The sequence below is a fragment of the Chionomys nivalis genome, chromosome X (assembly GCF_950005125.1).
Source record: "Chionomys nivalis chromosome X, mChiNiv1.1, whole genome shotgun sequence".
NCBI lineage: Eukaryota > Metazoa > Chordata > Mammalia > Rodentia > Cricetidae > Chionomys > Chionomys nivalis.
This window is the reverse complement of record NC_080112.1, coordinates 116,551,127-116,565,486: the sequence shown is the minus strand read 5'-3', so window position 1 is coordinate 116,565,486 and position 14,360 is coordinate 116,551,127. Positions and strand designations below refer to the sequence as shown.

Below are 14,360 nucleotides of genomic sequence, written 5' to 3'. Positions count from 1 at the left end.
GAGATCCACCTACCTCTGCCTCCCGAGTGCTGGGATTAAAGGCGTGCGCCACCATCGCCCGGCTTTTTTTGTTCGTTTTTTTTTTTTTTTTTTTTTTTGGTTTTTCGAGACAGGGTTTCTCTGTGGCTTTGGAGCCTATCCTGGAACTAGCTCTGTAGACCAGGCTGGTCTCGAACTCACAGAGATCCACCTACCTCTGCCTCCCGAGTGCTGGGATTAAAGGCATGCGCCACCATCGGGTCCTTCTTAAATGGTTTTGGCAGTTTTATGTAAATGGGACATTGAAATATGCAGCATTTTTGTCATGTGCAATATTAAACAATGTGGTCATTAAAACAAATACAACTAATGATGTGTGAAACAAAACACAGTAGTCCACAGCTGTACTCTTAGCACTTAAGAGCCCAAGGCATGAAGATCATAAATTAAAGGCCAGCCTGGGAAATGCAGGAAGACTGTCTCAAAAAAGAGAATAAGACAAGATTTATCGCTACTAGGATAGAAAATAAACTTGTCAATCCTTTAGATATACATGACTACATGGAATAAACTGTACAAACACACATGTAATAGGAATTTCAAGTCTATGGAAAGATGACATGTTAAGACCATTCAGCAGACTCAGAAACTGAGTTAGGAAAATACTGAGTAATATCTGTGATATGTTGTTTAGAACAGAAACGATTAAAAAAATATCAAGCAAGCACTGTAACAAAATAAGTACCATCTCTTCTTCTCCTTCCAAGTCCCATCTAAATTACCTTCATACTGACATGAAACTGCTCACTTTGACAGTTTGACTGAAAAAAATGTTTATACTTGTGCTTGATTGCCACTAAACTGGCACTAATTGTCTACTTTTAAGAATGCTGAGAATTTTACTATCCTTTGACTACAACCTCCTCCATAGTATCTCAAAACTACTAACAAAATAAAGAGAAAGTATAAAAATAATTGAATGTGAACCGTCAAATGTGAATTAAGGAAGTCCTTAGGAAGACTTTGTTTTCTAGCTTTACAATTTTCTCAATATTTGGAGTTTAAAAATCTTCCCTCAGAAACTTTTTTTTTAAATAAAAGTTTTATTGGAGAAAAATAGAACCACCACATACACAGGGAAAAAAAGCACAAAAATTCAAGTGATACAGAACAACTGAAATTCACAATTATCCAACGTAGTTTGCCATCACTTTTCAGTGTCTTAACCAGCTTCCCTTAATAGTCTGGCTAGTTTTTCAGCTGAGACAGCATCAAATTTTCAAAGAATTAAGAACCTCAGAAAAGGGACCCACCTTCAAGATAATGAAGGTGGTTATCAAGAGCCTCCTAGTAGAAACAACTCCACCTAAAAATTCTGTAAAAGTTAACTAGTGAGTGATGTAATAGTCTCCATACCCCAGAGACCAACAGGGATGAATTACAACACTGATGTTGATGGTCCAGTAAACAGAACAGCCACATTTCCTTGTCAGAAGAGCTCCTGTAAGGAAATCAGGGAGGAGCTGAATAAAAATATACGAAATAGCTGCTCAAAAAGAATTGGGAAGTTAGTTCTAAATACTATATATAGTCAAACAGTGTGCAAGTTGATGCAATAAAGAGAAATGGGCAACTTAAAGTACAGACATCTGGCCACAGGTCTCTGAGAATTCAAGAAAACCATCAATAGTAGACATAAGATCTTGGTTCATAAGATCTGTACCGAGTTGAAGGTTCAGACCTAAGCAGCTCCTGTAATGGCTTCAGAAAGACAAGGACATATGCTGGTGAATGAAGCACTGAAGAAGTTCTCATTTAAAAGCAAACACTAAAACTGTCTGCTTCTCTCCAGTAATCAATTCCCTTCATAGAAATGGAAACCAGAAGGAAAAGCAAAACCCTCTGGTAATGAAGGGAAGTCTTTTACTCACATTTTGAATGTGAAGAACAACACTTTTGTTATTTTGTGTGTGTGAACAATTTGGGGACATTTCCCTGAAAAAGCAGGTGTCTAGTGGCTATGAGAACTCTTCAATTCAAGCAATTAAAAAAAAAAAGAATCCAGGACTTGACATTTTCAAATAGGGAGTGTATAAGGGAGACAAGGGAGAAGCATATATAGAGTTTCTGCAAGTCAGGAGATGGATGAAAGTTAAAGCTTTGTTTACCAACAGAGAGGAGATGCTTCCAAAAAATCCCACTTCAGTAGAAAAAACTGGAATGCAAACCCTAGGAAGCCTCTAATAACTGACAATTGGCCCAAGTTAGAGACAAACAATCCAAACAACATTTAAAGATTGAAGCATGATGAAAAAGTAGCTGGTGATTTTTGTTCCTGTAATCTACAAAACAGGTTGATTTCGGTCTTCTGTGATTTTAATAATGTATTCATTTTTAATAAAAAGAACTGGATTTCCCCCTTTTACTATGCTCTTCTAGTGCAAGGTGGTCAGCAATTTTTCTATTTTATCTATTTAATAAGTACCTGTTAATCAGCTCAGTAAATTTGGGGCTAAGTCACATGTACACATCCCATACTCATAAATGAAAACCTTTAGGATGTGACTATATAAGGTATTATGGAAGTAACTGTCACCCTACTTGAAAAATTTGTTTCCAAATAAGGTTTCTTAACCAATCCCTTCAGTGTAACAGAATGCCAAAGCAACAACAACTTATTTTTCTTTTCAAGGGAAACCACAAAATGGGTGAACAAACAAGTCCAGGGTGGTTTTTCTATTTGATAAATACATCCAGAACTCTGTACAGTAAATAAAGTTTGCATGCAGTTTAAGTATCTTTAAGTGATTTTTAAGCAAATAAACCTTTTGCTTCATTGATGATGTATAAGAATCCCCCTCCCCCCTTTTAATGGCCATAGGGATCTCATCCCCAGTTCCAAAAGGAATCATGAAGACCAGGAACTTTCTTAAAGAGTTTTCTGCACATCATACTAAATAACATGCAAAGAGTTCAACAACATTCTTCTTAAAGATTAAGTATTACTCTTTAAATGGGCATGTTAACCACTGAGAAAAGTCCACGCAACTATTTCCATTACACTGTTTCATTTGGTCATTGGAAGTATAAAAAAAGTCAAATAACATGAGATTCAACAAGTTAGTTTATCCAATGGCTATGGCATATGACAACAAATGTTCCAAGGCCAACATTCTATGCAATATAGTTGTACTGGTTTGGGTTTTCTTTATCTCTTTCCATGTAGTCCCGATCAATTAGGGATTCTATTCTCTTCTTTAGATCTGCAGGCTGTAAGAGAAAACATATTTTCAATTCAAAGATCATAATCACCAGTATAAGCCCATCTACCAACATCCCATCAGAAAAGAGAACAAGGGCTAGGAATAATTGAACAAAGGCAGGCAGATTGCTGTGAGTTTGAGGCCAGTCTGGTCTACAGAGCAAGTTCTAGGACAGCCAGAGCCACACAGAGAAACATGGTCTTTAAAAAAAATGAGGGGGGAGCAAGAACAAAAGCAGGTATGGTGACACCTGCCTATGACCCTGCTCAGGAGGTTGAGGCAGGAGAGTCACAAGCTTGAAGGTGGTCTGGAGTTTGTCAGTCAGATCCTGTCTTAATCCCCCACCAAGATGTTTATTTATACACTATATAAATATTATAATATCATACTTCTATCATATCATTATATAATATTTCCTACTACTTTATTTTCACCATGTTTTTAGATTTATTTTTGTTTTGCTTGCATGTTTGTCTATGCACATGTGTGTAGTATCCATGGAAGCCAGAAGAAGGTGTCAGATCCTCTGAAGATGAGTTAAAAAAGATGTATTGGCCACCATACATACTAGAAATCAAACCCAGGTGCTCTGAAAGTACAATCAGTGCAATCAGTGCTCTTTCTTACTTCCTTTCTTTTTTATTCCTCTGAGTAAGAGCCCTAGCTGTCCTGGAACTCACTCTGTAGACAGGGTGGCCTAGAACTAACGGAAATCTGCCTGTCTTTGCCTCCCGAGTGCTGGGACTAAAGGCATGCACCACCACTGTCTGGCAGTCAGTGTGCTTTACTGCTGAATCACCTCTCCCAGTCCTACTTTTATTGAACCATCTCCAGCCCCCTACTTTTATTTTAAAAATATATTCTGAGAACCAGATAATTTCTATAATAAATACAAAAAACTCAACTCATAATTTCACACAGGAACACATTTTTTTTGTTTGGTTTTTCGAGGCAGGGTTTCTCTGTGGTTTTGGAGCCTGTCCTGGAACTAGCTCTTGTAGACCAGGCTGGTCTCGAACTCCCAGAGATCTGCCTGCCTCTGCCTCCCGAGTGCTGGGATTAAAGGCGTGTGCCACCACCGCCCGGCACAGGAACACATTCTAAGTTAGAGAATGGTGTGGGAAAATTGTCTGTATTCTGTCAACCATGTTTTAAATAAACGCTGATTGGCCAGGCAAGAAGTATAGGCAGGAAAAGCAGAAGTAGAAATGATGCAATGAGAACAGGAAAATTCTGGGAAGGAAGAAGCTGATTCATCCCACTCCTGCCCAGACCACCGAAGCAGCAGGATGTGATCTGCCCCAGCTGAAAAAGGTACCAAGCCATATGGCAAAAATAGATCAGAATAATGGGTTAATATAAGCTACAAGAGCTAGTAAGAAGCTTGACCTAATGGGCCAATTAGCTTTATACTTATTACTTATACTTTATAGTTATAGAGATCTCTGTGTGATTTTCTTTGGGGCTTGCCGGCTGTGGGGTACTGGGTGGGACAGAAACCCCAACAAGCCAGTCCCCTTCATGTTACAGAATGGCACCCACGTGAATAACTGCATTCACAGAAAGCCTGAAAAGGCTTGGGATAAGACTAGAGTAAAGCATTTCAGTTTCAGCAGGAGCAGGAAAAAAGCTGCACTGTTTTAAAATGCCAGCTTTCTGGGCTGTCCTGTCAGGGAAAACGCTGACTCTTTCAAGCAGGTGGTCCCGACTATGGAGCTATGGATACATTGTTGCAGCTTGCTTCCTGGCAAGGACCTTGAAACGTGTTTATGGACACACTGTTGCAGCTTGCTTCCTGGCAAGGACCTTGAAACACCATAGAGTTGTGACAATTAACATGGCTCTGGCCAGAACCTCAGCCATGATTGCTTAGTGAATTAAAGGCTCATGTGGTCAGAAAGAGATATACAGTAAAGAGAGATTCAAAGAGGAAGAAAACCTCTAAATGGTTTACAGTGTGTCAAAAATATATACAGGCTAAAGGTTAAAAGTTCTCAAAGTGAAAGAAAGAAAAGAAAAGAAAAGAAAAGAAAAGAAAAGAAAAGAAAAGAAAAGAAAAGAAAAGAAAAGAAAAGTGTAGCTGGTTGTGGTGGCACAAGTCGGTAGGATTTGCCTGGGAGGCAGAGAAAGACAGATCTCTGTAAATTCAAGGATAGCCTGGTTTATAGAGGGAGTTCCAAGACACAGAGAACCTGTCTCAAAAAGCCAAAAGTTAAAAGTAAAAATAAAGAAATAGAGGTTAAAATAAAACCACGTTAAGATGGAAAATACAGAGAGAATCTTGATACTGTATGCAATTATGCTCTCTTTAAATTGTCTGAATGCTGAGGAAGGAGCAACAGCTGCTAAAAGATATTTGCTTATAAATGCTGAAGAATTAATCTAAGACAGGTGTTTGAAAATATCTTGACTTCAAAATTGAAGTCAAAAGGTATGTTACTTTGGAGAAGAGATTTTGCTTTTGTTTCCACAGAAAATGAGAGGCTGTGGATTTATTTAGAGTTAAGAAAAATCAACTTTGATAAAGGAAGACCACCTGAGAAATCTCTGGCAGGAATAGATGGCCCAGATGTCTGAGTTCTTCATCCAGAACAGGTTCAAGACTGCTGCCTGAGATGATCAAGGCTCACAGGATACTTCAGTCAGGACTTGATCATAATTCTAAATTTTCTTTAGGTCCCCATGAGATTATCAGCGCCCCCAACCAGCTGGAAGTAGCCTGGAATATTATGCCCACATTCCCAAAAAATGGACTATGGATATTTTCCTTTTTTAAAAAAGAGGGGGAAGTGGTGCAGGAGAATTATCTGTATTCTGTCAATCATGTTTTAAATAAACGCTGATTGGCCAGGCAGAAAGTATAGGCAGGAAAACCAGACAGGAAGTAGAAATGATGCAGTGAGAACAGGAGAATTCTGGGGAGGAGGAAGCTGATTCCTCCCACTCCTGCCCAGACCACCGAAGCAGCAGGATGTGAGCTGCCATCTGAAAAAGGTACCAAGCCATATGGCAAAAATAGATCAGAATAATGGATTAATTATTAGAGCTAATAAGTAACCTGACCTAATGGGCCAATCAGCTTTATAACTTATAGAGATCTTTGTGTGATTTTCTTTGGGGCTTGCCGGCTGTGGGGTACCAGGCGGGACAGAAACCCCAACAAGCCGGCCCCCTTCATGTTACAAGAGAAACATTATTTAGTTCAATAAAGATACCTTGAAATGGCGAGTACATCATTAACTCAAGGTAAAAGCTAGTTATCCAGTTTTTATTTTTATAAATTGAAGTTAAAACCATTACTAAGCTTTAAGTCCAAGAACTCAGGAAGCAAACGAAGGTAGACAGATGTGTGTGAGCCTAAGGCCAGCCTGGTCTACATAGTGAATTCTAAGCCAGCCAGAGTATCATACCAAGATCCAAATTAAGACCCAAGTCTCAAATCAAGTTAAATTTAATTAAATGCAGCTGGAACACTGTAGTGTACTTCTATAATCCCAGCAAGTGGGAAGCCAGAAGAAACAGGATTGAGAGTAAGACCTGCTTGGGGTACACAGTAAGACACTGTCTAAAACAGACAAACAACAAAAACACATAAAATTAAGTAACTAAACAATACAAACAAATTTAAAAATGTATAAGAGAATTTATTACATAAACTAAATGAAATACTAGACGTAGAAGCATAGGCCTATAATCCCAGCTACTAGGCTGACTGAGAAATAAAGACTGTGAGTTCAAGAAGGTTGGCAAAAACAAAACAAAAGTGGATGAGACTTTTTCTTGATGGTATATCACTTGTCTAGCATATGCAAGGGTCCTACGTTATATTACCCAGCACCAAACATCCATATAACTACATGAAATTTGATAAAATATCACATTAACTCACACCTATATATTTCTGGCTAACTATAAATTTTAACTACATATACAAGTGATTCGGATTTCTGAATCATGTAGTTAGTTTAAAATTTATGACAATTGGGGCTGGAGAGATGGCTCAGAAGTTAAGAGCACTTAACTTCTTTAAAAAAATTATGACAATTTAGAGCTGGGCATGATGGAGCATGCCTATATTCCTAGCCTCAGCTACAAAGGGAATTTGAGTCTCACCTGGGATGTATCAAATTCTCTCACAAACAACAACAACAACAAAATTATAGGGCTAGAGAAACTGTTTCAGGGAATATTAATGTACACTGTTCTTGAAGAGGACCCAAGTTTGGTTCCAGCACCCATGCCAGGTGGTTCACAACTGCCTGTAACTCCAGCTCCAAATGGAGCTGACACTTCTGTACACAAGTAAATACCCACAGAGACACATAATTGAAAATAAAATCCTTTTAAAAAATTATAACCATGCATTGATAATTATATGCATTGATAATTATACTCATCACTTAAATAAAAAAAGCTACCGTGTGTGTGTGTGTGTGTGTGTGTGTGTGTGTGTGTGTATGGCATTCTTTTGTATGAACAGGTGACTGACTGGTTCTAGAAGCCTGACATATCCAAATTTGCTAATGTTCAGATTTTTGCATATAACTTACTGCTATCATCCAGTACAATTTATAATGCTTTCAGCCAGGTGTACTGACACACACATACAATCCCAGCACTGGAGAAGCTGAGGTAAAAGGATCGTGTTTTTTGAGGTCAGCCTGAGTTACAGTCAGACCCTGATATAAACACACAAATATTTTCACATCACTTACAATATCCAAGATTCAATATAAACATATAGAATTTTCTTATACTGTTATTTATAGTTCAAATACTGAAGAGGAAAATAATGAATATTCAATATTGATGCAACTTTTTCTTAAGATGAGAATCTTATTACATTACTGAGGCTGATCTCAAACTCATGGGCTCAAGTGCTGGGAGTAAAGATGTGCACCACTACCACTTGGCTTAGCTAACGCATTCTTAAAGGATGTTTGTTGAAGTCACAGATATAGAATCAATGGGTATGAAGGTCTGATTTCCAAGTCAGTCTTGGAACACAGTAAGACTCTAACTCAAGAACAAAACAGAAAGCAAATAAGAAAAATAGGTACATAAAATTCCATTTAGTAACACCAAGATTTAAATATCAAATGGCTTTGGCTTAGTTATGACCTAAGTTATAGAGTAAATGATCTCCTCCATTCTAGTATCAGTAAGTGCTCTTGCTGGAGGTAAAATGATTAGGCGAGCATGTAAGTATACTATTGAGGAGGCAGTCTGAGGTTTGAAGCAGCATCCTACCTTCTTAGAAGTAATAGCTATTACATACCTACATGCATACCAAACTTAATACTGACAGTTTTATACTTCCCATCCCATTTAAGCTCAAAGTAATAGTACGAGTTAAGTTTAATTATCAATTCCAAATGAGTTCAGCAATATTAAATGACCTAAGTTGCCAGGAATCTTAATAGCCAGGAGCCTATTATTATTACAAAAGTTTAGAAATGTTTTTTATTTTGCTTTTTGATACAGGGCTTCTCTGTAGCTTTGGAGCCTTTCCTGGAACTTGCTCTGTAGACCAGGCTGGTCTCAAACTCACAGAGATCCTGTCTCTTGCATCCCGAGTGCTGAGGTTAAAGGACTGCACCACCACCACCCAGTTTAGAAATCTTTTAAAATTTGGAAAATAGTACAACACCTCATTGTCTAAACACCTTTATTACTACTGGACATTAGCACTGGAACATACCAGTGTATAGACCAATTTCAGCTTACTAGAACTATTATTAGACATTTTCAAAAGACACTAAAAGTACTTTACCACTAAGATACACCCAGCAGCCTCTTACAAATTTGAGAAAACATTTATATAAGGTAAACTAAACAAGATATAACTCAATCTAATAACCATATATGTCAAATGCCAAGATATCTTCAGAAAAGAAGATTCAAAAGATAGGTAATAAATTAACTTTAAAACTTTCAAAGCCACATTTACTCACTAAACTTTCAAGTACGGGGGGAGGAGGGTTTGTAAATTGTTTCCCCAATTTATCAGTTGTATACATATATCAACAAAAGTTCTTTTGGGAATCACACGCATGGTTATAGAAAATAAATACCTGTCATTCCAAATGGCTTTAAGCTTTTCATCTATATTTGCAAGATTAGGGTCTAGAATCAAATGTATTCTCTTTCATTTATAACAAGTCCACTATGGAGACAGAAAAACACCTACTTTTACTGGAAATTTTAGCTGATTGTAGACTTCTGAAACAAGAAGATTATGGCTAAGTGTTTTCCTCATCTTCATAATTCGGACAATCGCAGCATCAATTTGGTATTGTCTATCTTGAAATACTCTTTCTGTAGTGCTTGCTTGTTCTTCAACCTAAAAAAAATTATCAAATGAAGTCAAACTTAATTATTAACACAAACTGTACATTAGGGACTTAACAGTGTTACTGTTCTAAAGGCACTCTGACTTATCTAAATGAGACCTTATAAATACAGACGCAAGAGGAAAAAAACCTTGACAAATATAGCTCCATTCTGTTCTAATCATATTGCCCTGTACCAATAAAGCAAAGCCTATACAGATTAAGAGAAAAACACCACCTTTGAGAACTGTGGTGATAAAGACTCAGTTGGTCGAGTACCTGCCTACAACCATGAGGACCTGATTTTTAAATTTAGATTTTCATGAACTCATGTAAAACCAGTTCCTTGAACTCAATACCTAGCTGGCCTAGCCTAATTAGTGAGTTACAGGCAAAGAGACCACCACAAGAAACAACAAAGAGGCCAGGCGGTGGTGGCACACGCCTTTAATCCCAGCACTCGGGAGGCAGAGGCAGGCGGATCTCTGGGAGTTTGAGGCCAGCCTGGTCTACAGAGCTAGTTCTGGGATGGGCACCAAAGCTACAGAGAAACCCTGTCTCGAAAAACAAAAATAAAAACAAACAAAAAGAAACAACAAAGATAGTTCCTAAGGAATGATACTGGAAGTATCCTCTGGCCTACCCTAAAATTTAAAATATTCATACCCACTGAGCCAAAAAATTTACTTCCATAAATTTATCTGAAGAAAAAGATCAAAACAAAAAGAAACAAACAAATAAAAGCCAGGCGGTGGTGGCGCACATCTTTATTTCCAGCATTTGGGAGGCAAAGGCAGGGAGATCTCTGAGTTCGAGGTCAGCCTGGTCTACAAGAGCTAGCTCCAGACAGGCTCCAAAGCTACAGAGAAACTGTCTCAAAAAACCAAAGCAAACCAAACCAAACAACAACAACAAAAAAACCCAATTATATCGACTTCCAACCCTATTAAGTTGATTCCCCAATAAAAAGAAACATAGAAGCAAATACTGAAACATATTACTTTAGTTAATAGTAATGGCAGCATTAAAAAATTAAACTGTGGGACTGAGAGATGGCTCAGAGGTTAAGAGCACTGGCCTTAACCATATGGTGGCTCACAATCACTATAAAAAGATCTGGTGCCCTTCTCTGGTGCACAGGCAGAACACTGCACACATAAATAAAGAAATAGATAATCAATCTTAAAAAATTAAACTGTAAATTCTGGGGCTGAAAACATGATTCAAGTAGTTAAGAGGGCCTGCACCATAAATTCCCAGCACCATTAACAGCCATTCCAGCTCCAGTGGATCCAATGCCCTCTTCTGACATATGGGCCCCAGGCCTGATGTGATGCAGAGACATAGACAGGTAAAACACTCAAGCATATAATTTTTCAATCTGTAAATTTCTTCTATAAACAAACATAAACCTAATATAGTAGGATGAGAGCACAAAAGCTTTACCGTTTCTTTCATTTGAATTTGATTGATCTTAATCCTGAATAGTTTGTGTTTGAAATCATCATTACAAATGAATTTGTCACCATCTTCGATATCTTTGCCTTTTGGATTTTTAGCCAGAACTCTAGCTTTGCCACAGGCTAGTGACTGCAGTGTTCTCCTTAATTCTCCATCCTCTGAAGAAATAATGGTTAGTCATTTATTTGTTAGTAGCATGTAGAACACTAGATTCAACATCAATTTAATTTTTACACATTCTTTATTAAACTTTTTCCCTCCCCCAGGTCATCAAAACCTGCTCTTTGTGCTATGCAATAACATTTTTTTCTAGTTGTCTTCTAAAAGCATTTATTGTCACGCTATGAGGACAACTACCACAACTTGTGACGCAACATTTCCCTTCTCTCAGGTAAATGACTAAAATGACACAGCACTTGGCTATTTTATTATCACTCCAGTATGCTGTATTCTCCATTAACTCTCTGTCTCATTGCTAATGATACTACTACTAACCTAACCTAATGAAAACCCTGGAATCATCTTTTAAGTCTTCCTTCTCCTTCATTTCGCTATGGTTCTAGTAATTTCATTTCTGTTAGAATCATTCTAAAAGAAGCCCCTTAGGACTGTATGCCAGAATTATCTCTATAGTTTCTAGACGAGACTCTTTTTTTCTGTTCCAGATGGCTTGCCCTATCAATGCCAGCTAAGTTGCCCAAATAGTTTATTTTTTTTAAGTTATATACTTTGAGTCACTACAGCATAGGCTTTAGCTATATTCATTAGTCTATCTCTACATCTTACCTACTGAGTTTTAGAGCTCACCATTCTAAGCTACAAACTTTTCATCTTTCTACCTACAATGCCCAAGTCTTTCTTACACTATTTCCTTTATTTCATATGTCTTCCTTCCAACCAAAATTTGAAGGCCCAACTCAACTCCCACTGCCTTCCACAATCTTGTTTCTCTTAACACACTTTTTGTTAGCACTACATACTGATACTTACTGGTTTTGAAATTATCAATACAGAGGAGGGAGCTGTAGAGACATCACACCACTGAAGAGTACTTTCTGGTCTTTCAGAAGACCAGATAGATGTCAGCTCCCAGCACCAACACAGTGACTCACAACCACCTACTTCAAGTTCCAGGAGATACAATGCCCCCCCTTCTGGCCTCAACAGGCTCCTGCGCATGTGTATTATACTCACACAGGTTCACAACACACACTTATAGAAATGAATGAATCATTTTAAAAAGGTCTACAGGAGAGGATTACTTCCTGGTATTTCCTTGAGCTCTGAACACAGTGACTACAACACAGAGCAGAGAACTACAATTGCTTGCTACTTGACAGATGCAATACAAACCTATCCCGGTAGCTTGCTTGATCTCTTCTAAACTGAACTCCTCCCCTTCATTAAACATTAGCAGCACCAGGGTTTGAAAAAGAGAGACCTGAAGTTCTTTTTTGCCCTATTAAAAGAAAAGACAGAAGTTAGCCTAGAAATCAAAAAAAATCTTATAGGAAAAGCATTTTTAAGATTTATTTAAAATTTTTTTCATTTTATATACCAACCACAGTTTTCCCTCCCTCCTCTCCCCCTTTCTCCCCACCTTGCCCCACCCAACTCCTCAGAAAGGGCAAGGCTACCCATGGGGAGTCAACAGGAAAAGCATTTTTAATTAGTGAGTTAAAAAGCACAGATTAACAGTACCAAAACCCTGCTTCAGGTAGCAATAAAATGTGCACTTTGAGGTTTAGGTATGATTCCACAGAAAACAAGGTGAAGGATTAGTTTGTCTATTAATGGGTTTTTAAATAATCCTTATTAAAACCAAACAAAGTAATGAAAATAACTCAGTCCTCTGTGTATCATTATGAATATTCACGATAAGCAGCAAGGAATTGCTATTCTAAATGCATTTGTGAGACAAGCTTTCATGTAGCTCACACTAGACTTAATTGCTTTTTAGCCAAATAGTGTTTGAATTCTCAATCTTCCTGCTTCTATCTCCCAAAGATTACAGCCCTGTGCCACTAGGCTCCACTTTCAAATGGATTGTGACTTGGTTAAGATCAATAATGAACAGCCGTAGGAATTTTATTTAAAGATGGACATTGTTTGCTTTAATCTCCCACTCTGTTCTCTAGCATCCAGTAACATAATTTCTGACAAGATAACGTGAACTCTACATCCACAGCTACACAAAGATTATTGCTTTTAATTTTAGAGAAGAGCCAACTCAATTGTTGAAAAGGTGATCATTTTAAAAAACACACAAAGTTATAACAAACTATCACTGTTGCCATGTGGTATCACAGTCACATTTATAAAACAGCAGCCTGAACCTTCCAAACAAGGGACATGACTTCCATATTAAAGATGAAGGCAGAAATTAAGTTTTGGGAATATCCACTTACCTCTTTAAATTCAGCTTTTAGCACACAGTGTCCCAAAGTTGACTGCCACTGGAGTTTCCTGCCACTGTGTTTGCCTAAGTAAAATGTCTTGAAAATTTCCTGAAGCTTTACCATCTAAAGCAAATAAAAATAAGTGTTTCTTTAAGCTGCATCTGCAATACCACCTTCAGTACTTTTTAAAATTTATTATTGTCATAATCATGAAGGTCAGAAGACAACTTTCAGGAGTCAGTTCCCTTCTTCCACTTTGTAGCTCCTGGGGATTGAACTTCAGAGCTGAAGCTTTGGTGGCAAGAAGGTGTCTTCACCCCTGGGCAACTTCAATGACTTTCCTCTCACCTCTCTTAACCCCATCTGAAATAACTTCTCATAGCTTTCATGATTATCCAGTAAGTATCCATCACTTTAACAGGGCTTAGCAATTTTTACACTCTTTTAGCTCTTCTACTCTATTTAACCATTCCTTCACGTCTGGTGACTTGGGCTTCCATTGATTCTACTGATTCCCTTCTCTCGCTTCCGCTTCTGCCCAAGTTTCTTTTGGAGGTCCTCTTCTTACTATCTATTAAATGTGAGCCTTTCTAAAGTTCAAGTTCTGCCCTTTCTCCTCATCTTCACCATGTTCTTCCCTTATTGAGGGAAATCTACTCTCTGGGCCGTCCAAGATACTTTCATAGAGGACTCTCTGTATCTTTCTCTAACCTTCTAGGTTTTGGTCCTGAGTGGGACTGTTTCCAAGGCATTAGGGGATACTCAATTATCCATCATATTCACCAGTCCTGCCTTAAGGTGAAATATGGGCAACATTTTTTAACAGCTAGGAAGATTAAGGGGTCATAACCTAAGAAATAGATGAATTGGGGGAAAATAGCACTAAATTTGGAAACATACTTTCATTAATAATGTGCTCAAGTGAA

General features: G+C 37.8%; 1 protein-coding gene across 1 annotated transcript in view; it reads right to left on the bottom strand.

Annotated features, from left to right (window-relative positions):
* Nucleotides 1–1,072: 1,072 nt before the first annotated feature.
* The window catches only part of Cul4b (cullin 4B), a 110,093-nt gene continuing 96,805 nt past the window's right edge, over nt 1,073–14,360 (bottom strand). Inside the window, exons 19-23 of the mRNA XM_057760539.1 lie at nt 13,444–13,557; nt 12,389–12,494; nt 11,021–11,193; nt 9,433–9,585; nt 1,073–3,249 (exon numbers count right to left, since the gene is read on the bottom strand). Coding sequence (XP_057616522.1) covers nt 3,154–3,249; nt 9,433–9,585; nt 11,021–11,193; nt 12,389–12,494; nt 13,444–13,557 — 642 coding nt within the window. The 3' untranslated portion in view covers nt 1,073–3,153. The remainder of the gene's footprint in view (nt 3,250–9,432; nt 9,586–11,020; nt 11,194–12,388; nt 12,495–13,443; nt 13,558–14,360) is intronic.